At 51.7% G+C, this 23,808-nt stretch overlaps 1 protein-coding gene across 1 annotated transcript in view; it reads left to right on the top strand.

Annotated features, from left to right (window-relative positions):
- The first annotated feature begins 7,043 nt into the window (after window positions 1-7,043).
- SRL (sarcalumenin) overlaps window positions 7,044-23,808 on the top strand; it is a 35,496-nt gene continuing 18,731 nt past the window's right edge. Inside the window, exon 1 of the mRNA XM_014793489.2 lies at window positions 7,044-7,104. Within this exon, the coding sequence (XP_014648975.1) occupies window positions 7,044-7,104 (61 nt within the window). The remainder of the gene's footprint in view (window positions 7,105-23,808) is intronic.

Here is a 23,808-nt window from a genome sequence, read left to right as displayed (position 1 = left end):
ATCAAATCCAGCTTTTCCCTCAGGAACCACACAGAACAAGCTGAATGTTTCTTTCATATGGCAACACTTTAGCAATTGAAACATAGCTGTCAGGTCCTCTGTGTTGGTCTGCTTGGGCTGCCATAACAAATACCATAGACTGGGTGGCTTAAGGAACAGAAATTTATTTCCTCACGTTTCTGGAGGCTAGAAGTCCCAGGTCAAGGTCCATCAGGGTTGGTTTCTGGTGAAAGCTGTTTTCCTAGTTTGCAGACGGCCACCTTCTCACTGTGTCCTTACATGGCCTTTCCTTGGTGTGTAGACACAGAGGGAGAGAGCGAGCTCTCTCTGGTGTCTCTCCTTATAAAGACACTAATCCTATTGGATCAGGGCCCTACCCTTATAACCTAATTGAACCTTAATTACTTCCTCCCTCCAAATACAGTCACACTGGGGGTCAGGGCTTCAATATATGAATTTCGGGGGGACACATGCATTCAATCCATAACATCCTCCAAGTAAACATTAGTGACCATGGCATTGACTCACCAGTTCTGGAGACCTCAACTTATTCGATAGGAGAAAGTTTTCTAGGGATATACTTCTTCCCCCTTCTAAGAAACTCCTCTTCTCCCACATTCCCCCAGGCACAGGGCTCCTAGGCTCAGATCTCCAGTAACCCCTGCTGCAAACCTGTCATACCTTTGCCCAGGGGCATCCTTCCAGGCTCAGAACCTCCACCTGAAGCAGCCGGGTATAGGAAAACCCAGGTCTGTAAAGCACTGATATGGGTGATCCTTTACCAAAGGATAGTCTACTTTACAAAGCAATTCATCAAGTGATTTCTCTAGAATCTGGGCAGGGACCCACAAGGTACAGCCTGACTCTGTCCCATACGTGTTTTTATAAATAATTTAAAGTTTTATTGGGGGCCGGCTCCGTGGCTTAGCGGTTAAGTGCGCGCGCTCTGATGCTGGCGGCCCGGGTTCGGATCCCGGGCGCGCCCCGAGGCACCACTTCTCCGTCCAACCCGGGGCCGAGTCCCACGTACAGCAACTAGAAGGATGCGGACCTATGACGTACAACTATCTACTGGGGCTTTGGGGGGAAAAAATGAATAAATAAAATCTTTAAAGTTTTATTGGGACACATCCATGTCTGTTCGTTTCTATTGTCTGTGGCTGCTTTTGTACAACAAAGGCAGAGTTGGAGTCGCATGTGGCTGCAAAGCCTGAATTCTTTACCACCTGGCCCTTTGCAGGAGAAGCTGGCCCATCCCTGTTCCAGGGATCGGAAGAGGGACCAGAGTAGCCAGTGTACACAGTTACTCTCCTGTATCCCCTCTCTTGTTCTCACACATACTCCTCTCCATTCATCTGAGGAATGTCAGCCTGTGACACTCAGGAGCAGGCATGCATGGGGCTTGGCAGCTTCTGAAAATTGGGGTAAGGACCCTTAGGCCGAGGGCTTTAGCAGTTTCTGTCTAAAGACTGAGCTGGGGACAGGGGAGTCCCTTGCCCTGGGGAGGTGGTGGTGGTGGTGGGCGATGTGGCATGAACTGATGTGGAGCTTTCATAGGGCTGAGTGAGGTCTGTGTAAGAATTTGTGACCTGATGGACCCGGCCCCGTGGTGTAGCGGTTAAGTGCATGCGCTCTGCTGCTGGCGGCCCGGGTTGGGATCCTGGGTGTGCACTGACGCACCACTTGTCAAGCCATGCTGTGGTGGTGTCCCACATGAAGTGGAGGAGGATGGGCACAGATGTTAGCCCAGGGCCAGTCTTCCTCAGTAAAAAGAGGAGGGTTGGCATGGATGTTAGCTCAGGGCTGATCTTCCTCACACACACACAAAAAGGATTTGTGACCTGAGAGTTTATCTTCAGTTGAGTCCACCTTCCTTTTTAATCTCTTGTATTTTAAACAAGATGTCTTTTTTTTTTTTTTTTTTCGGTGAGGAAGATTCACCCTGAGCTAACATCTGTGCCAATCCTCCTTTTTTTTTTTTTTTTGTGAGGAAGATGAGGCCTGAGCTAACATCCGTTGCCAATCCTCCTCTTTTTGCTGAGGAAGGTTGGCCCTGGGCTAACATCCGTGCCCATCCTCCTCTACTTTATATGGGATGCTGCCACAGCATGGTTTGACAAGCGGTGCCTCAGTCTGCGCCTAGGATCTGAACCTGCGAACCCTGGGCCACTGAAGCGGAGCGCACACACACACTTAACCGCTATGCCAGAGCTGGCTCCCACGATGTCTTTTTTTGTTCTTCAATTTTTAAAAATTGTGGTAAAAAAATATGTATAACGTAACATTTACCGTTTTAACCATTTTCAGTGTACAATTCAGTAGCATTAAATACATTTGCAGTGTTGTGCAACCATCACTGCTATCCATCTCCAGAACTTTTTCATCATTCCAAATAGAAACTTTGTCCCCATTAAACAACCCATGTCCCCTTCCTGCCAGCCCCTGGCAACCACCATTCTACTTGCTGTTTCTGTATTAGCCTATTCTAGGTACTTCATATAAATGGAATCCTACAATATTTGTGTGATATGGGCTGAGTTGTGTCCTGCCCAAATTCATATGTTGAAATCCTAACTCCCAGTACCTCAGAATGTGACTGTATTTGGAGATAAGGTCCTCACAGAGGTAGTTAAGGTAAAATGAGGTCATATGGGTGGGCCCTAATCCGACATGACTGGTGTCCACATAAGAAGAGGAGATTAGGACACAGATAACACAGATTGAGAGATGACCACGTGAGGACACTGGGAGAGGACGGCCATCTGCAAGTCAAGGAGAGAGGCCTCAGAAGAAACCAACCCTGCCAACACCTTGATCTTGGACTTCCAGCCTCCAGAACTGTGAGAACATAAATTTCTGTTGTTTAAGCAGCCGGGTCTGTGGTATTTTATGGCAACCCTAGCAAACTAATACATTGTCGTTTGTGACTGGCTTATTTCACTTAGTCTAATGTTTTCAAGGTTCTTCCACATTGTAGCATGTATTAGAATTTCATTTTTTATCGCTAACTAATATTCCAGTGTATGGATAAACTACATTTAGTTTATCCCTTCATCTGCTGATGGACACTTGGGTTGTTTCTGCCTTTTGGCTATAGTGAATAATGCTGCTATGAACATGGTTGTGCCAGTATCTGAGCCCAAACAGGGTGTCTTTCAATCAAATGCAGTTAACCCTTCAGCAGTGCTGGGTTTACCCTCTGCCTTCCCACCCCGGTTGGGTTCTGGTGGCTTTCTCTGACCCTCCAGCCCGAGCCCTTTCTCTGCGCTCCACACCTCCCCCACAGCCCTCTGCCTCCTTTCTCTGACGTGCTGATTCCTCTCTTCCCCTGATGGCGTTCACCTGGACTGAGGGGAAGAGTCATGGGTTTGTGAGTCAGACAGATCCGAATTCAAATTCAGACAACTCGGTTCCTAGTTGGTGATGCTGGACAAGTTTCTCCAGCTCTCTGAGCCCCAGTCTCCTGGCTGTGACGTGATGGAGGTACGCCCACCTCTAGTTACGTGAAGCACCTGGCACAGAGTGGACGCTTCACTGACTTGGACTTCCTTTCCTCTCCCAAGATCAGTGCTGCCTCCTCCCCTCACAGTGAGACCCTCTCCCCAGCAGTGGACCTGGATTGGAAGACTCCACATTGGTGTGTTAGTCAGGGTTCTCCCGAGAAACAGAGCCAATAGGATGTCTATTTATAGAGAGAGATTGTGGGGACTGGAAAGGTGGAAATCCACAGGGGAAGCTGGCATGCTGGAGATTCCAGCAAGAGTAGATGTTGAAGTCTGAAGGCAGAACTCCTTCCTCCTCAGGGGACCTCAGTCTTTTCTCTTAAGGCCTTCAACTGATTGGATGAGGCCCACCCACATTATAGAGGGTGATCTGCCTTACTCAGGTCTAATTTAAATGTTAATCGCATCTGAAAAATACCTTTACAGCAACATCCAGACTCGTGTTTGACCAGGGGCACCATGGCCTAGTCAAATTGATCGTTAAATTAATCATTAGAATTGGTAATTTGTCAATTCTAATCAAACTAATCTATAGATTCATTGTAATCCCAATTAAAATCCACTTTTTAAAAAACAATTGCTGGGACCGGCCCTGTGGCATAGTGGTTAAGTGCACGCGCTCCACTACTGGCGGCTTGGGTTCGGATCCCAGGTGTGCACTGATGCACCGCTTGTCCGGCCGTGCTGAGGCCATGTCCCACATACAGCAACTAGAAGGATGTGCAGCTATGACTTACAACTATCTACTGGGGCTTTGGGGAGAAAAAGGGGGAAAAAAAAAAAGGAGGAGGATTGGCAACAGATGTTAGCTCAGGACCGGTCTTCCTCAGCAAAAAGAGGACGATTGGCATGGATGTTAGCTCAGGGCTGATCTTCCTCAGAAAAAAAAAACAAAAAACAATTGCTAGGCTGATTCCAAAATTTATAGGACGTGCAAAGGAGCTAGAAGAGACAAAACAACTTTGAAAAAGAAGATCAAAGTTGGAGGATTCACACTACCTGATTTCAAGACTTATTAGGAAGCCACAGTGATCAAGACAGTGGTATTAGTGAAAGGACAGATTCATAGATCAATGGGACAGAATAGTCCAGAAACAGATTCATGCATATACAGTCAGCTGATTTTTACAAAAAGGTGCAAAGGCAATTCTGTGGAGAAAGGATAGTCTTTTCACCAAATGGTTCTGAAACAGCTGGATACCCATATGCAAAACTCTAAGCTTTGGTCCATATCTTGCAACATATTAAAAAAACAGCACAAAATGGATCATAGATCTAGATGTAAAACCTAGAACAATTACACTTCTAGAAGAAAACAGGAAAAAAATCTTTGTGACCTTGGGTTAGGCAAAGAGTTTTTAGGTAAGGCACAAAAAACATAATTCATAAAAGAACAATTGATAAATTGGACTTGATAAAAATTAAGAATTTCTCTTTGAAAGACACTTAAGTGAATGAAAAGACAAACCACAGACTGGGAGAAAATATTTACCAATCATATATCTGATAAAGAGCTTGTCTGCAGCATATGTAAAGAACTCTCAAAACTCAACTTGTAGGGCTGGCCCTGTGGCTTAGCGGATAAGTGTGCGCGCTCCACTACTGGCAGCCCAGGTTCGGATCCGGGTGCGCATTGACGCACCGCTTCTCTGGCCATGCTGAGGCCGAGTCCCACATACAGCAACTAGAAGGATGTGCAACTATGACATACAACTATCTACTGGGGCTTTGGGGGGGGAAAAAAAAAGGAGGATTGGCAGTAGATGTTAGCTCAAAGCCGGTCTTCCTCAGCAAAAAAAAAAGGAGGATTAGCATGGATGTTAGCTCAGGGCTGATCTTTCTCACAAAAAAAAAAAAAAAAACTCAACCTGTAAAAAATGGGCAAAAAGATTTGAACAGACACTTCATGAAAGACATACCAGAGAAGTGGATGACAAGTATGCACGTGGAAACATGCTTAATGTTGTGAGTCATTAGCAAAATGCAAATTAAAGCTACAGTGAGATATCACTACACACCTATAAGACTGACTAAAATTAAAAAGATTGACTGTACCAAGTGTTGGTGAGGATGTGGAGCAACTGCTGGTGGGAATGTAAAATGGTACAGTTATCTTAGAAAAAAGTTAAACAGACACTGCAGCCATGCCAATCCTAGGTTTTTACCCAAGAGAAACGGAAATGTACGTCCATAAAGTGAATTGTATATGAATGTTTACAGCGGCCTTATTGGTAATGGCCAAAGCTTGGAAACCACCCAGATGTCCCTCAGTAGGTGAATGATAACAAGTTGTGGAATATCCATACAATGGAATCCTACTCAGAATAAAAAGGAGTGAGCTGTCCATACACACTACAACATGAATAAACCTCAAAGTAATTATGCTGAATGAAAGAAGCCAGATAAAAAAGAGCACATACAGGATGATTCCATTTATATCAAAATCTAGAAAACGCAAAATATGTGTAGTGACCGAAAGCAGATGAGTGATTGCCTGGGAAGGGGTAGGAGGGAGGGACTCTAAAGGGATGTGAGGAGAATTTGGGTGTGAGGAATCTGCTCATTATTTTCATTGTGGTTACATATATATGTCACAATGTATCAAATTGTACACTTTGGATATGTGTGGTTTGCTTATGTCCATTATACTCAATAAAGCTGTTTTAAATGTAAAGCCCATAGAAGATGCCTAATTGACTTAGTTCCTTTCCTCCATGGCTGCCTGCTATCCTCACAGTGACATCCTCCCCCCCGCCAGACAAGCCAGTGTAGGCTCTCCCTCAGCTTCATAGAACTGGCTCTCAGGGGCCATCATGTGCCCTTAGGAAAATTGCTTCAAATAGCACATTGCAGAGGGGACAGAAGGTTCTGGAACCCCTGTGCCACTGGACATGGATCTCTGTCCCTCCACCCTCTGACTTACATCACAGCATCAGATGTGTCCCTAGCTTCCCTTTGTCCCTTGTCAGCATTCTGTTTCTTCCAGAGGCCCGGGAAGGGTAAGCTCCTAGCCATCGACCTCAAAGGTCAGATGTCCGCGGTTTTCCTTAACTAACCATTAAGGCTTTACCCTCCTGACCTTCCTGGAGGGGCTAAAACGTTTGTCAGTGGCTCTCAAATAGGATCCCTCTCGCTTTGCCCTGCAGCTCCTTTCAGAAAACTGAGGAATGTCAAAGTCATTGACTTGCCCCAGACTTTAGGTCAAGTTAGTGCAAATAGTGGGAACACTCGGGTTCTTAACTCCTAGACCTCACCCAAGGGCTGCCCCACTTTTCCTCTGCTACCCCCGCCCTGTGACCCATGTCACATGACCCCAGAGCGGCTAGGGGAGAGAATCCAGCCAGGGCCCTGCCCTCCGGGGCCTGGTAGCTGGCACCGCAGCAGCAGAGCGAGCCTCGGCGCGGCCTCTCCGGGTCTGCGCTGCTTCCCCATCACGTCCGCCCAGTTGCCCTAGTGACTGTGTGACCCTTCTCCCCCGCCCCGCGGCTAGCAGCCCTATAAATAGAGGCGAGGAGCAGCTGGGCTCCCTTGGCAGTCACCATGAGGGCTCTGGTCCTGCTCTGCTGCTTCGTGGCGTCGCTCCTGCTCCCAGGACAAGCAGGTATGACCCCCACCCCTGTTGGCCAGCCAGACTGTGACTTCCACGTGCCCCCAAGGTTTTATGTTTACTGGGGGCTGACGGGCAGGGTTCGGGTGGTAGATGGAGGATGAGGCCTCCGTGATCCCTGGGGCTGATGGCAAACCTTTACTCCTGGCTGTTCTCACCGTTGTCTCCGTTCCTTTCTCTCTGGGGCCCAGGAGAAAGAACTGGGTGCAGAGAGAACCAGAGTGCAGCCAGGGCAAGGGGTCTCTCTGGGAGGCCAGAGGAAGTAGAAGCAGTGAACTGAGAGCTGCAGGTGGGCGTGAGGCCTGAGCCAGGGGCCAGAGAGAAGGTGTGGCCAGTAGATGCTGGGAAAGAGGACCCCAAAAGTCAAGACTGGAGGAGCCTCCTAGGCGGACAAATGAACCCGATCTTGGAGCTGGAGGGGCCCCTGGAGGTCGTTGAGTTGACCCTCCAACCTGGGGGAGATTGGGCAGGAGCCTGGCTTTGCATGATTGAGGACAGGAGGACACAGTGGGCAGAGCTAGGGGTCGTCTGGGGATTGGAGTAGAGTGAGGGTCAGTTTGGGATGGGATTGGAGATGGAGTTGGAGATTGGGTTGGAAACCAAATTGGACTCAGAGTTGAGAAAAGGAATGGGCCTCATTCTGGAGTAGAATGGGGCGAGGCTGGGGGCTCCATTAGAAGGGGGCTGGGGCCTGTGTGCCATGGTTTTTCTTTGACATCTCAGCACTTTGTGTGGCAGAGGTGGTGGCTTGGGTTACAGCATGGGGGTTATTTATAGGCATGGAGGGGACACTAGAGCATTTTGCCACCTCTCTGTTCCTGAGACTCCTGGGGCTGTGTTCCTCTTGAGGATGGTTGGGGCGTGCTCTGGGAACCCCCAGGAATCCAGGCCTCCTGCTTTGTCTTTTCATGACTCAGCAGTCTTCATCTGCACAGGGGACCGTGGGGTCCAGAGTCCCAGTCTTTCCATCTTTGAGGTTCTGTTTCTTGAGGTCCCAGCCCCAGCGTGGAGAGCAGATGGCGGGTGGGAGCAGAAGCTATTTGCTCTCAGGGATTGGAGACCAAGGTAGGGGGCTCCAGCCTCGCATGTGCTGCTGGGCCCTGCCCTTGTCTGCCCTTGAGTTAATTTGGGCTCTACCGGGCTGCAGTGGCTGGAGTGGCAAGGATTCCAAAAGGCTGTCAGGTGGCTAAGTATGGAAACAGCCGCGTAATTGGATCCTGAGCCCCGAGCCACTGCCACCCTCTCCCTTTGCAGCCCCTCCCCGTTCCATCCAGCTCCAGCTGCCACCTCGCTTGCTTCCACACAGCAGGCCCAGGAACTTTTAGCCTTTTAGGGACATCCTTTATCTTTCCTTCCAGCAAGGGAACCAGACATCTGGCCTGGCTGGAGGATCTTGCCGTGGGCAACGGAGGCAGCAGGCACTCCTCTTCTTTTTGCATGCTCTTTCCTTCCTGGTCTGCACGGTGTGTCCCTGGCCTGGCTTCCAGGGAGGCTAGTGTGCGAGGTTCCCTCCCTCCTCACCCTGCTCACCGCCTGGGCTTTGGGGTCTCACCAGGGGTGGGTTTATCACCTCTCCAGTTGTAGATGGTATACCCAGAAAGATGGCTCCCTCCTGCACCCACTGGGAGGTTCCAGCCATGAAGATGGCTTTCCCCTGACCCCATAATGACAGTCCTTCTTGCTGGTTGACTTTCCCCTAGAATTGTGCCACCGGGTAAATGCCACCCAGTCCAAAGGCAGCAGCTTTGCTCCTGAACGTCCCACCCTACTGCTGGATCCTCATTTCCATCCTGGTGGCTTGCCCCTCGCTGTGTGGCAGGCAGGCATTCTCCCTAACCCCTGCCCCGTTCCTGCCTCCTGGGCGTAGGGGGACCCTACAGAGCTGCCCTTCCTTCTTTTGTCCCCACGTTGCTCCTGTGGCCCTCTGGACCGGGGTGATGGTCTCCCCAGCCTCCTCTTCTCATCCGCCAGTGAGGGACCAAGCGCCCCTCCTGACGCCAGGACATAGCTGGAGCCACCAAGCCCTGGTCACCAGACACCTCCACCCCCGCAACCTGCTGCCCCCAGTCCTTTGTAACCACCAGGGTCCTCCTCTTTGTCTTAGCGACCTGGCCTGTGACAGGCCTGCTCAGGGACAGGGAAAAGCAGCCTTGAGACAGTTTCCTCAGTCTCCTCATTGTCCAGGTGAGGGAGTGAAAGCCAGAGGAAGGAAGAGATGTGTTCAAGGTCAGACAGCGAGTTAGTGAGAGGCACGCCCAGCCCAGGGTGAGTCTCACCCCACCTGGGTTTTCCTGTCCATCCCAGGCCGCTGGCTGGCCTGAACCGGGACCTGAGCCCCTCTCTGCCTGTCCGGGCATGTGAGGCGGCCGTGGAGAGGCCGCCGTGGGTAGCTGCCCTCGGGGTGCAGGGCAAGAGTGATGTCTTCGATCCTTGACTCTTTGGAGAGTGGAGTGGGGAGGGGGTTCCAGAAAACATTTCTTTTTTTTTAAATTGTTTTAATTTTATTTCTTTCCCCCAAAGCCCCAGTAGATAGTTGTATGTGATAGCTGCACATCCTTCTAGTTGCTGTATGTGGGACACGCCCTCAGCATGGCCAGAGAAGCGGTGCGTCGGTATGCACCCGGGATCCGAACCCAGGTCGCCAGCAGCGGAGTGTGCGAACTTAACCGCTAAGTTTTCTGGGCCGGCCCAGAAAACATTTCTTTGGGTTTCGGCCATTGGCATGTGTCAGGCTGAATTTGGGACATCTTTGCTTCCTGTTGCCGCTCGCTGCAGCCCCTGGGACAGGCCGGGTTCCGGGTCTGTTCCTCCCTCATCCTCCAGCCCGACCCTGGTTTGCAGACTTGCAAGTCTGCTCTAGCCCCCACCCTGCCAACCCAATGGCGAGAGGTTGGCACATGATGGGGCTAACTCGCCCACCCGTCCCTGAGAGATGAGGTGAATGGTGACCACCGTTTGAGACCCCTCCTCACCCGCCCCAGGCTGGTTATTTCTGGAAAGAGGCCCGTGTTCATGTTTCCTCAACAAGGTGGCCCAGCTGCAAGGATTCACCCTGAGGAGGGCTGGTGAGAGAAGGTGGTGAGCTTGCGGGTCTTGGGGAGAGAGCAGACCCCAGAAGACTTTCCAGCCCCCTGCAAGCTCTGTCTCAGCTAGTTCCTGACTCCTAGCTCAGTGCAGCTGGATAAACCCATGGGGAGCAGCTGGTCCGCAATTCCCACATCGAGTCTGTGAACTGCTAGTCTGGGATTTGCTAGTGGATACATCCTCCCAGGTGTGGACAGGGCCTGGGTGCTGTGCCTTCTGGCCTGGAATGAGGGTGGCGGCTGGGGGAGGGGGGAAATGGTGGGGCCTGCCGCTGTGGCAAGCTGGGCTTAGCTCTCTCTTCTGGGCCCCTTCTCTACTCCAAATCCAGATCCAGACTCACTCACGGCACAACTCCTTACATTTCAGTATTGCTTGAGTATGCAAAGCCCTTTCATTCAGACACCTTGCCACATTTCATCATTCATTAATTCATCCCAGCTTTACTTTGTACCTACTATTTTTTAGGTATGGTACTGGGGGAATTCAGATAGGCATCTTGTCCTTGGCATGCTTACAGTCCAGGAGAGAGGCCTTGAGGCTGTACATGTGCAAATAAGATGCATGTGTCACAAGGAGGTGCAGGTAAAGTGAGGTGGGATGGAGAGAAGTGGGAGACAATTTTTAACCAAGTGGATCAGGAAATGTTTTACAGATGAGGGAACATTTGACCTGGACCTTGGAGAAAGTAGGATTCAGACATGAAAAGATGGAAGGAAGAGAATTCCATGTAAAGGAACAGGATGAGTAAACTCACAGAGTCAGGAAACATTGGAGCGTGAACTGTGAAAGGACATGTTGTTCCGGCTGGGATTAGGATGCGCAGAGTGAAGTGGGGGTCGTGGGGATTCTATCTGGAAGGGTGGGTTGGGGCTGAGGTCTGAAGGGCTTTAATTGTTGGGCTGAGGACGAGGACTTTGGAAAAATCCACCTAGCAGGTGTTTGTAGGGAGGAGTGGAACGAGGGTAGACTGATTAGACAACCATGTCAGAAATGCTGGTAAGAGGGTGTGAACTCCAGTGAGGGACTGTGGATGGAGAAGGGGCAGACCCAGCAGATAGCTGGGTAGAATCTGCTGGACTTCTAACCTGGTGAGCCAGGGCAAGGAAGGAGTCCTCGTGGGTTTAGTGTAGGTCATTGGAGACACAATCTTGCCAGAAAAGGAAACCAGGAACATAAAAGAAGAGATTAAAAAGTTCAGTTTGGGTCATTATGAATTTCAGGTGCCAGTGGGACATCTGGATGGAGATTTTAGTTAGAATAGTGGGACTGGAGCTTAGGAGGAAAATCAGGTCTGGGGACCCAGAAATGAGATTCCCTTGGGTAAAGATAAGGGTGAGGCTGTGACACTGCCAAGGGAGCTGTAGTTTTGGGGAGTGGGAAGAGGAGGAAGATAAATGGGGTTCAGGAAGAGGGGAAGAGACTCAGGAAGAGACAGCGACCTGGAAGCCAAGGGAAAGGAGGCCTTCTAGAAGGGGAGGTCAACAGGATTAAATACCACAGAGATGCCGAGGAGGATGAGGTGTGAGTTTACACCCAGGAGGTCACTGACGAATTGAAGGGCTTACACATATTTAGTGAGGACATGGAGGCAACATATTTGGACAGTAAGCCTTTTAACATTCCGTTTAGGGGATAAAGGACTGCAAGAGTAAGTAGGAGGATGGGTTTGCAGAGACAGAGAATTTTCTTTTTGACACTAGAGAAGACAGTGTGTTTATGGGCCGATGGGGAGGATCTTATGGAGAGGGCAAGATTGACGAACGCAAGAAGAAAGGAAGTGACCAAGACGTCAGGCTCTTGAGGAGGGTGGACAAGGTCTGAGGTAGGTCTCAGGGGACACATGCCATGGCATTGCAGAGACCTCAGAGGGACACCACACATTTGCGGTAAACTCAGCAGCCCCGGTGCCAGCCAGGGAGCTAAACTAGGAAGCACAGACCCTGGTCATCTATACTGGCGATTGCTCTGGAGGGCCACGGAGGGGAAGGATCCAGGCCGATCTTCCCAAGAACCCGGGGAGGTGGAAAGGGACGCTGGTTGCTCCGAGTTGTATGGTATCGAATGGCAGGGCGAAGATGGGAGCCTGGTCTCGGGTGCTGGAGAAAGACTGGGCAGAACCTGAAAGAGATGAGGCCAGGAGAGGAAGTCAGTGAATCAGCGTTTTAGTCACAGCCAGGGTTAGTGTCTTGCTGTTGGTGAGCTGGCCCCCTCAAGCCAGATGCTATAGAGAAGAGGGCAAAATCAGACCCCACACTCTACCGCCTGAGGTATTCATTCAGCGAATGACCACTGGGCCTACAATGGGAAAAGTGCCATGTTTGGACTCCATCGCGACTGGCTACTTCAGTGGACGTTGGCCCAGAGGCACGTGGCCCGAGTTTCCCAGATAATGACCTCGGTTCTCGTTTTTCCTTGTGGAACAGAGACAGGCCCAGGCTCAGGTTCCCTCCAGGGTGTTTTCCTGGCTGTGAGGCCTTAGTGCCCCCGCCCCAGCCCGTGGCCCATTGGTGGGGCTCATTTTGGGATAAGGAGGCTGAGAGAGAGAAGCGAGTTGATGGGCTGGCTGGTGTTCTCTCATGATCTGCTCTGGGAGTCCAGGCCCCTCAGAGACCCCTCAGTTGCCTTCTCAGGGGCCTTCCAGGACTTAGGAGCTAGAAGTCTGTCTTCAGATTCTCACATCCACTCTGTTGGGCTTCTTTTCTCCCTCTTGGTGGCTCCCTTCCCTCCCCCCACGCTGGCCCTGCTCGGTCCCCCCTACTAAGACACACGATCAGCAAAGGCTCTGAAACTCATTCCAACCTGGGCCACGGGCTCAACATTTGGACTGTCACTTTCCCAAATCACTTTTTGTTTTAAAGGAGTCAGAAGATTTTAGCTCAAGGAATGCATCTCTAATGTGGAATTTCCCATTGCTTTGGTGGGCACGGTCTTCCCCAAAGTCCCCAAATCACAGCATTGAGGCAATAATAGTCCACTGGTTCTGAGCACAGAAGGGCTGACCTAGAGAGTGGGGCTTTCTCTACCTGGTCCTGAAGAATGAGTGAGTGAGTGAATGAACTGGAGCCATGGTGGGCATGGCTGTAGGATGGCCAAGCTGGATGCACCATGCTCAGGAGGCCCCATCCTCTCTGCTCACCCACAGCCCTGGTGTCCTCAGCAGGAGGTGAGGGGGGTTGCATAATTTGGCAAATGGGATGGGTCAGATTTAGCTGTTTCTGGAGTCATCTGTTTCCTGGTCTGTGTTGCCTATGCTGTCATCTTTCTCTGGGGTCAGAGAAGTCCTGTCCCATTTGCTTTTAGCCTCATCCTTCTCCAGCCCCGAAGGTGGTTTTGCTCAGATTCAAGGTCCCAGATACCCCTCCAGCCCAGGGACATGCCTGCTGCTGGTCACTTCCTCGTCCTCGCACACAGAGGGCTCTGAAGCAGGCTTTCCTGAGCTGCCCAGCCTCAGGGTGGGGGGCTTGGGTGGCAGAATCGGCCCCTGCCTCTTAAATTGCCCACACTATTAGGAGGTCAGCCATTCACACCCCCAGCCAGGGCCTCCAGGAGCCTCCTCTCCCCCAACCTCCAGCTCTCCCCTAGCTGGAGCGGAGGGAGGGCTGCCCCGTGCTGCCCTGGTGCTGGGAGTGCCCAGGGGCCCGATTCTGAAGAAGACCATGAGACCATGGTGCCAGTGTGCAGGTCCTGCCTGGTACCATCCCAGAGCCTGTCTTTCCTGGGATCATGTTATCAGGACCACAGGAAAGCATAGTTGCCATTGCTCCATCCAGCTCCAAATCCTGGGCCCAGAAGGATTTCAAGTGGGACGTGGGCCCAGCTGGGTCAGGCTCCCCAGGCTCATTGCAAAGGTATTGAGATGAGAAGAGGCTTTCTCCTCTGACCCTTGGGTGGACGCCCCCCGTCAAGGGTCCTTGTCCTTGACAACCTGAGAATCCCTGAGCCCCTAGTCCTCTGTCAACTCAGAATGAGTACAGGCTGTGTGGCCAGCTCTGGGAAGAAGGAGGGCTCAATGAAGAGTCCTGAAGAAATGGGAGACGTGGCCGTCCCTGGGGATTCCACCTTGGGTCGGGGAACCAGGATGGACTCCTGATTAGGGGTGAGGGGTAGGATATGAGCAGCAAGATCATGAGGGTGAACACAGATTTGGATGCTGCAGGAGCTTGGAGAGGGGAAGAAGGGCTGGTTAATCTCACAAGGTGGGTGCTTGACAAGAGAGGTGGGAAAGGTGCGGTGGATGTGGGTCCTTCTCTGAAAGGCCCAGCTCTCCAGCCCGAGGCCAGGCTGTGCCCCTTGCAAGGTCCTGGCTGGCCATACTGTGCAGGCAGGCCTGGGCTATGTCTCTGCCCCCAGGAGCTGACCTTCTATTTGGGGAGATGACACGCACTGAAAAAAAATGTAGCTAACACCCCCGGCAGCTCTGGTTGGAGTTCAGAGGAGGGCTGGAAGATCGGCCTCACAGAGGGGCAGGGTTCCAGCTGGACTGGGAGGAAGGGGACGATCACTGGGCTGTCAGCTCCAAGAGGACAGGGGCTGTGCATTGTTTAACTTGCTCGCCTCTGCATCACCAATGCTCAGCATGGTGCTCGGCTCGTTGAAGGCACTTAACCTCTGATGAGTGATTAGACGATTCGTGCAGGCAGAGGCAGAAGAGTGTCTGAAGATAGTGATCAAAGCCTGGAGTGGGGAAGCTCAGAGCATTGCACTGGCGGGGATGGGATGAGACTGGTTCTGGCTAGAATATGGGGCTCCTGTTCAGGGAAGACCAGACCATCCTGATGGGTTGGGGCCAGTTGGAAAGGGCCTTGAATGCCGAGCCAAGTGGCTCTCTCCCTAGGCCTTCAGGTACTCTAGCCTGTTCCCTTTCTGGCTAGCCCCTCCCCCTTCTCTTCCCTCTCAGATATTTTTGGATCCTTCTAGAGCAGGGACTGCATTCTGAGCTCAAACAGGTGCAGGCAAAGTCTGGCCTGGAGTTCTGGGCCTGTAGGAAGTAGGTTGTGCTGGGAGCTCAGCCTGGAACCAGGCCAGGGGAGAACCCTGGGGGTTGGCAGCCCCCCCTCCCCCACCGGGTCACTGCCAAAACTGCGGACCCTGGTCCTCCTCCAAATGGCCATTCGGTTAGGACCTCGGCCAGCCCAGTTGTCTCCCATAGAATTTTCCCTAGACGGCAATAGGTAAAGATTTGGTGAAGCCGTTGTCTGGAAAATTGCATCTCTGATATGCATCCAATTTCCACAGCTGCCTGCCCTGTACACCTGCACCCAGAAGATAGGCTTCTAGCCCTTTGTTGGCTGCTGGGCTTTTCCTGCATTCCCTCCTCAGTTTGTTCTAAGTGTCAGGTTGTGGAAGATCACCTATTTCTCTAGCTTATCCCGGGAGGTCACGACACCAGGAGCATCCCTGGGACCTGGGAAGGGGTCTGGAAACTTAGGAAGGGTCACAGCACTCGCCGTGGCCTGGGGCAGCCCACCTGGCCTCAGGGTCCCAGTGGAATGAGCTTGGGTACAAGCTGTGACAGTAATACAAGTCCGGTGGCAAGTCCACCTCTTTCTCCTGCCTCAGTTTCCTTTCCGAATCAGTAGTTAGGCCGGCAGCCTCTCCACCAAGACCCCCTCACCAGAGGCTGCCCACATGAGGAGCAGTGCACCCAGCCTGGGGTGGGATGCTGTGGGCGCACTGGGACTCGAGGACAAAGCAAGCGCTGGCTTTGTCACACATTCACCACCAAGCCCCTTACCATCTTTGCACCTGTTTCTTGGCCCATTAAATGGGATAATAATACTTTGCCCTGTTTACAGCATGGGGCTGTTATGTGACTAAAATAAAATAGCTATCGGATGCTTAAAATGTTTTTGATATCAGATACTTTTTAAGGTTAAAGGGCTATGACAATAATTATATGTTATCACTGCTGCCAGTATTCCTGCGGCTTGACATCTGCCACTGGTTTCCTCAAATATCACAAAACACTAACAACTGGGGGTCCATCAACATATCTGCTCCTTCTCGGGACGGTTAATATCCTTGGGATTCTCTGTCCTCAAAGAGCTTACAAACCAGGAGGGGAGTCAGTCCCTGCTCCTGATATGAGTAGGGAACCATATAAGGCAGATGGAATAAGAGCGGCTGAAAATAAGCAGCCTGAGTTTGCAGAGGAAGGGGGAGCAGTGTGGATCCCCACACGGCCGGGGCAGGCACCGGGCTCGGGCTGATGAAGGTGTGACCAGCTTAGTGTGAGGGGGGTCGGGAAGAGTTCGAGGGCCAGGCTTAGGTGTGGGTTCCTGGGGCTGCCGTGACAAATGACCACAACTGGGTGGTTTAAAACAACGGAAATGGATTCTCTCACAGAAACTGATTCTGGAGGCTGGAAGTCTGAAATCAAGTGTCAGCAGGCTCCCTCTTCCATCTTCTAGGAGATCCCGGCAATCCTTGGCGTTCCTTGGCTTGTAGACGCATCTCTCCGATCTCTCCCTCTGTCCTCAGGTGGCCTTCTCCCTGTGTGTCTATGTCTCCTCTTCTTATATGGACACCAGTCTTTGGATTTAGGGCCCACCCTAATCCAGTATGACCTCATCTTAACTAGTTACATCTACACAGACCCTATTTCCAAACAATGTCACTTTCTGAGGTTCTGGTGGCCGTGAATTTTTGGAGACACTCTTCAGCCCCCATGGTTCCTTCGCCTTGGACCCAGACTGCTGAGCAGTTGCTGGCTCTGCATGTATAGTTCTGGTCTTTCTTCTAGGTGGCAGTCTTCTCCTGGGCGCCGATGGCACCTCTTTCCTCGGTCTTTTCTTTGGCCCCACGGCCCACGCAAGTGCCCTAGCAGCTAATTTGGAGCTTTACTGACACACCCAGCGCAAGTGTGTTGAATGAATCGAGGGACAGCTGGTGGGGGGCAGGGAATTCCGGGAGCAGCTGCCCAGCCTAGTGGTGGTGCTGGGGAGGACGGTGGCGAGAATTTTCCAGTCCCTGGTGGGTGTGCTCAGGTGCGGAGCGAGTTGGCGCTGGCAGGTCCTGAGGGCTGAGGGCCTGGTTCCCGGCTGGTGGTGTGATGGAGAGAGCAGTGGGCTGAGAACCCAGAAACTCGGGCCTGGCGTGCTGTGTGACCTTAGACCCAGCTCTCCCACATAAGTGCCCGCGCCTGGCCCTCACAGTCCCCTGCCCTGGGCACAGCGGGAGAGTGAGCAGGACACGGAGGCACCTCCTAATCCCCTGCAGAAGCCACTTGGAAAAAGAGCTTCAGAGTGAATCCTCTGCTGACATTGATGAGAGGTGCCCATCTTGGCGTCTCCTCCTTGCTGTGCTCTCCTGGCCAGCAGCAGGAGCCCCCACCTGGAAGGACAGGTATCTGGGTCTCCTCATGGTAGAATTAGGGGCCCCCAACCTGGAGTCTGGGGTGTTAGGGCAGCTCTGGAAGCTGGTGGCTATGGCTCTGTTGCATTCTCTGTGGTTTGTCCTGGTTCTGGAGGAGAGCAGGGGTGGGGGACAGGTCTCCAGGGTCTTCTAGCCTTTCCAGAAATGCTCACCAGCGAATCCAGTCTGCACTCCTTAGCTTGGCATTCCGAGCTCTCCTCTGTCTGGCTTGTCCCATCCTCCTGATCACGGCTTTTGTTCCTGTGCACACTTCGCTTGGCTCCTGCAACATTTGACCCAAATGCCCTACCCCACCCCCTGCAGGAGCTCCTACGATGAGCCCCCCGGGTCCACATCCCTACTCAGGGCTGAGACTCTGCTGCCAGGCTCTCTTCATGCCTGCCCGCCTCCCCCTCCAATTGATGCTTTGTCTTTAAGGGGAGGGTCTTAAATTCAGGAATTCAGTTCGTGGTTATCACAGCAATCTTCTGATCTGGTAAGGTAGCTACTCCTAGGACCCTTTGATCACAAAAAAAATAGGCTTGGGCAGGTTAAGTGACGTGGCCTGTGGGTACTTCTCTGGTTCTGCATCCTGGTCCTGAATCTTCTCTCTTCTGGAACTCTCTGCCACTGAGTTGAGGGAAGGCCTTACCTTTTGCCTCCATCCATCCATCCACCCATCCATCCATCCACCCATCCATCCAATGGCTGTTCTAGGTGCTGGGATGCAAGATGTCTGACAGACAGGAAACCAAATAAGTAGGTTATACAGCTTATCAGACGGTTATAGGTTCAATGGAGAAGACTAGGGAAGAGAGAGGGGAAGGCTGGTTGGGAGACAGCATCACCAGGGTAGCCAGGGAAGGCCTCGCAGAGAAGGTGACAAGGAGCCAGGAAAGGAGGGCAGGAAAGGAGAGAGCCAGGTTGTTGTTTGGGGAGAGTGTTCCCACAGAAAGCGTAGCAAGCTCAGTGAGGCAGGAGGGCGCAGCCAGTGCGGAGGCGAGGAGGGTGGGGAGGCAGGGCTGGGAGGGTGTGGCCTCCAGGCCACCAGGGGACGTGGCCTATCCTCTGCTGAGATGGGAGCCGGCTGGGGTGTGTACTGATGGGGAGCACGCTTGGAGAACAGACAGGGCGTGGGGCTCAGGGAGGGGCTGTTTCGCACTCAGGTGAGAGATGACCGCTCCTGGGCCGGGGAGCTAGGGGAGTGGGGAAAGAAAGGGCTGGATTGAGGATCGATTTTGAAGGTAGACAATAGGTTTAACTAAGGTTTTGGAGAAAGAAAAGAATCAAAGACACTTTTTTTTCCCTAAACAGCTTTATTGAGATATAATTCATCTAGTATACAGTTTGCCCATTTAAAGTGTAAAATTCGGGCCGGCCGGGTGGCGCAAGCGGTTAAGTGCGCACACTCCTGGGGTTTGTGGGTTCAGATCCCGGGCGCGCACCGACGCACTGCTTGGTGGGCCATGCTGTGGCGGCGTCCCATATAAAGTGGAGGAAGATGGGCACGGATGTTAGCCCAAGGCCAGTCTTCCTCAGCAAAAAAAATAAATAAATAAAAGGAGGAGGATTGGCAGATGTTAGCACAGGGCTGATCTTCCTCACAAGCAAAAAAAATAAAGTGTAAAATTCAATAGCTTTTAGGGTATAGTAGTCCCCCCTTATTCGCAGTTTTGCTTTCCACTGTTTCAGTTGTCCGAGGGCAACTGTGGTCCAAAAATATTAAATGGAAAATTCCAGAAATAAATAATTAATACGTTTTAAATCGTGCACGTTTCTGAGTAGCATGGCGAAATCTGGCACCATCTCGCTCCGTCCCACCTGGGATGTGAATCATCCGTTTGTCCAGCGTATCCACACTGTACACACTACCTGTTAGTCACTTAGGAACCATCAGGGTTATCAGATCGACTGTTGGTGTCTCAGTGCTTATGTTCAAGTAACAGTTATTTTACTTAATAATGGCACCAAAGTGCAGGAGCAGTGATGCTGGCATTTCGGATATGCCAAAGAGAGCCGCAAGGTGCTTCCTTTAAGTGAAAAGGTGAAAGTTCTCGACTTAATAAGGAAAGAAAAATAATCATATGCTGAGGTTGCTAAGATCTACAGTAACTTTCATTACAGTATATTGTTAATGTTCTATTTTATTATTATTGTTGTTAGTCTCTTACTGTGCCTAATTTATCAATTAAACTTTATCATAGGTATGTACATATAGGAGAAAACATAGTAGATGTAAAGGTTCGGTACTATCTGTGGTTTCAGGCATCCACTGGGGTCTTGGGACATATCCCCCACAGATAAGGGGGGATTACTGTATTCACAGATATATGCAACCATCAGCACAGTTAATTTTAGAACATTTTTCATCACCTCAAAAAGAAACCCTGTACCCATCAGCAGTCACTCCCCATTCCCCGCTCCCATCCCTTGGCCACCACTAGTCTGCTTTCTGTCTCTATGGATTTCCCTATTCTGGACTTTCATATAATAATGGAATCATATAATATGTGGTCTTTTGTGTCTGGCTTCTTTCACTGGGCATAATATCTTTAAAGTTCATCCATGTTGTAGCGTGTGTCAGAACTTCATTCCTTTTTATGGCTGAATAATATTCTGTTGTGTGGATAGACCACATTTTGTTTATTCATTCATCTGTTGATGGACACTTGGGTTGTTTCCACCTTTGGCTATTGTGAATAATGCTGCTGTGAACATCGGTGTACACGTTCTTATGTGGAGATATGTTTCAGGGAGATTTTATCTTACTATTAGAAATACCTTAGGGCCGGCCCCGTGGCTTAGCGGTTAAGTGCGCGCGCTCCGCTGCTGGCAGCCCGGGTTCGGATCCCGGGCGCGCACCGATGCACCGCTTGTCCGGCCATGCTGAGGCCGCGTCCCACATACAGCAACTAGAAGGATGTGCAGCTATGACATACAACTATCTACTGGGGCTTTGGGGAAAAAAAATAAAAAATAAATTTAAAAAAATTTAGAAATACTTTATACTTTTCTAGTACTAGACAGCTTTCAGAATTCCATCACATATCATTTGAGCCTCCCACTATCTGGCACGCAGTAGGTATTCCATCAATAGCAGTGAAATGAAGGCACAGAAAACCTGGAGGTGGGCAGGGTGGGTGTTTTTCTTTTCCATTTTAGTACTGATGAAACAGGCACAGAAAAGTTAAAATACTTGCTCAAGGTCCCACTGCTGATTAGGGGAGCAAATTCGGGCTCCTGACTCTCTTCCTCTCCTGCCCCAGAGTCACAGGGTCCCCAGGGCTGCTCCTCGAAGTGGGCAGCTCTGCCTGACCACCAGGATTCCATCCCATTGGTGGCTTCTGTGAGGGCCTCCCACCACTGGCCGCTCCTGCTTCTTTGTGCTCTCCTCCTGGGAATATCCTCTGACAGGGTAGCAAGGCCAGCTAGACCGCAGACCCTAGAACTGATGGGCATCAGCCCCTGTGGCCTTGGAGATGGACCATAGCCTGGGACGGGGTGTGGGGGCAGGCCTGGTACAGCCTCCTACAGGCAGGTTCCACCCTTTGCAACCAGTAGGTCCCTGAGAAGATGGGTATAGGTTGACTCCCATGGTCAAGGCCCAGAGCCAGTGGTTCTCAGATACTAAGGTGTGTAGGAATTACCTGGGTGCTTGTTAAAGCAGCATCACGGAGGTGGCAGGCTGTGGGCTGGCAAGAGGGAACGGGTGAGGCAGGATCTGCAGAGAAGTGGGAGGGCGTTCCAGGCAGGCGGTGGGATGGGCCATCGGGAGACTGATTACGGGTTCTCCCAAAAAGATATGTTGAAGTCCTAACCCCCAGTACCTCAGAATGTGACCTCATTTGGAAATAGGGTGGTTGCAGATGTAGTTAATCTGACTAGTGTCCTTGGAAGAAAAGGAGAAGACACACAGGATAGAAACGGACAGAGAGGCCATGTGCAATGGAGGCCGAGACTGGAGACAGTGCAGCCGCGAGCCAAGGATTCCCAGAGCCATCAGAAGCTGGAAGAGGCTGGAAGGAGCCCCCCCTAGAGGCTTCAGAGGGAGCATGGCCCTGCCCACCCCTTGATTTTGGACCTCTGGCCTCCGGAACTGTGAGAGAACACATTCTATTGCTTTAAGCCCCTAGGTGTGGTGCTTTGTTACAGCAGGCACAGGAAACGAATACAAGACCAGCTCAGGCCTCAGTGTAGGGCTTTGGGGCCCTTGTCTGGCTGGGAGGTGGGGACCCACTGGGCAGGCAGCTTGCTGGAGCTCCTCAGATGCAGCCTGGTGGAGGCTGCTAGGGCCCTCGGCACTTACCAGGGAGGGTCACCCTGGGGACAGCGAGTGCGGAATGTACACTTGCTCTGGCCCCACCCTCCACCCTGCCCTTGGCTTTAACCTTCCCCTCTCCAGGGCAGCCCTGTGGGGACTAAGGAGTAGATGGCAGAATGTAACAGCCCGGCGGCTCCTGGGTGGCAAGAGCCTCGTCTGGTTTCAGTGTTTGAAGAGACAAGACGGAGAACCCAGCCCCTTGGTGACATTAAATCCACCTGAGAAGGAAGCTGCTCTAGGGTTTAATTGCCCATAATGATTCCTCCCTGGGGGTGGGGATGTACAGAGAGGGAGCCCCAGGGAGGGCTTAGAGGCCTGGGCTGCAGGAGGGACAGAGCCCTGGGAAAGCATGGCTAATGTGTCTGAGGTTCAGGGTCTATGCCACTTGGGGATATAAACCGGGAGCAAGTTTGTTCCCAGAGAAGACATGAGATTTCTAGAATGTTCCACCATAGAGCAGCCTGGGTGTTCTAGACATCTTTGCCTGTGGCATTCCAAGCTCTGGAGTGATAATGGAGAGTAATGGATGGATTTGCTTGAAGGCTTTGGGAGTTTGTGGGTTCATGGAGCAGCAGGCAGGGACATGGTCTTCTGCCCTTTCTCTCATGACCTAGACTCTGGACGGCTCTTCTGGTCCAGTCTTGTGGCTTCTGCCATCCTGAACTCAGATAGCTAAGAGCTGATCTCTTGGAACCAACTGTCCTTTGTCTCCTGGTGATGGGGACAGGGAGCCCCTCCCTGCATTCTCCTCCTGGTGACACTGGAGAACCACAGCCTAAGGGCGAATGCAGGGCTGGGCTGGGTGCAGGTGACCTCCGGGAGCTTAAACCTCACCCCAGTCCTTCCCAAAATCTCTGCACAGAGCTGTGCTCAGGGACCCAGCCTGGCATCAGAGCCCTTGGCTGGCACTCATCGGAAGGGCATGTTTTGTATGCCCTAGGGGAATGGATGGGTGATCCCAGGGAGAAGGCAAGACATGGCCATAAAAGTTAAGAAATGGCAGAGAGGAAAGGAAGTCACATGTTTCACAAGGAACTCTGAGTGAAAGACCAGGGCGAGGGGTCGGAGACCTTGTGTTCATGTCCGGCTTTGCCCCCAGCTTGCTAGGTGACTCCGGCAGGTTCTCTTCCTTCTCTGGGCCTCAGGCTCTTCATCTCTGAAGTGAAGGAGTTGGGATAGTTAGCTTCTAAGTTTCCTTCCAGTTCTACACGTCTCTACAGGCAAAATAACCATGAGGCCGAGTAACAAGACAAGGTTGGGGGCCCTGAACAGAAGGACCAGAAGTGGAGCCCATCTGTCACAAATTTGGTGAAGCACTGTGGGAGAGAAGGTGGAAATATCTGGCATCTTAGTGTCTGGACAGCAGTTTTTCTGGAAGGATCTATGGGCTGGGGCGCGCAGGGCACAGTATTTGTGTGTTATTGCTGCCCCAGCCTCTGCCCCTGGCTGTACCTTCCTGCGTAACCTTCTCTGAGCCGACCTGGGACAGGTGGCTCCTCTGGTCTTCTTGGCAGTTGGGAGTGAGAGCTGCTAAGGACACCTCACCACTGAGCAGATGTCGGGGGGAGGCTTGGTGCCACCAATGGGAGCAGGGCTGCTGGCGGTGGCGGAGGCAAAGGGGCCCCCTGTGGTCATGCAGGCCCATGTGGCAGGCCTTCCAAAGCCATGAAAAAATTAGCTCTGATTTCAGCTGAGCAGGACGAGCAAAGCGCCCCTCAGGTGGGAGCCACAGCCACTCTCACTCATCTCTGTGGCAGTCAAAGCCACGTTCTCAAGGCCTGAGGTGTGTCTGAGGGGTTTACTGTTGCTCCCTGTGCTCACTTATCATAAGGACGACAAGGCCACGCTGACACCACGAATATGGGCTCTCTGATTGTGTTGCCATTTCCGGGAGCTGTGCAGGGCCCTCAGGGGCTCTGCTCCCAGACAGGGCCTCTCAC

Source organism: Ceratotherium simum, chromosome 26, assembly GCF_057802395.1.
Source record: "Ceratotherium simum simum isolate JZ-2026a chromosome 26, ASM5780239v1, whole genome shotgun sequence".
NCBI lineage: Eukaryota > Metazoa > Chordata > Mammalia > Perissodactyla > Rhinocerotidae > Ceratotherium > Ceratotherium simum.
This window is presented reverse-complemented; position numbering and strand designations above follow the sequence as displayed.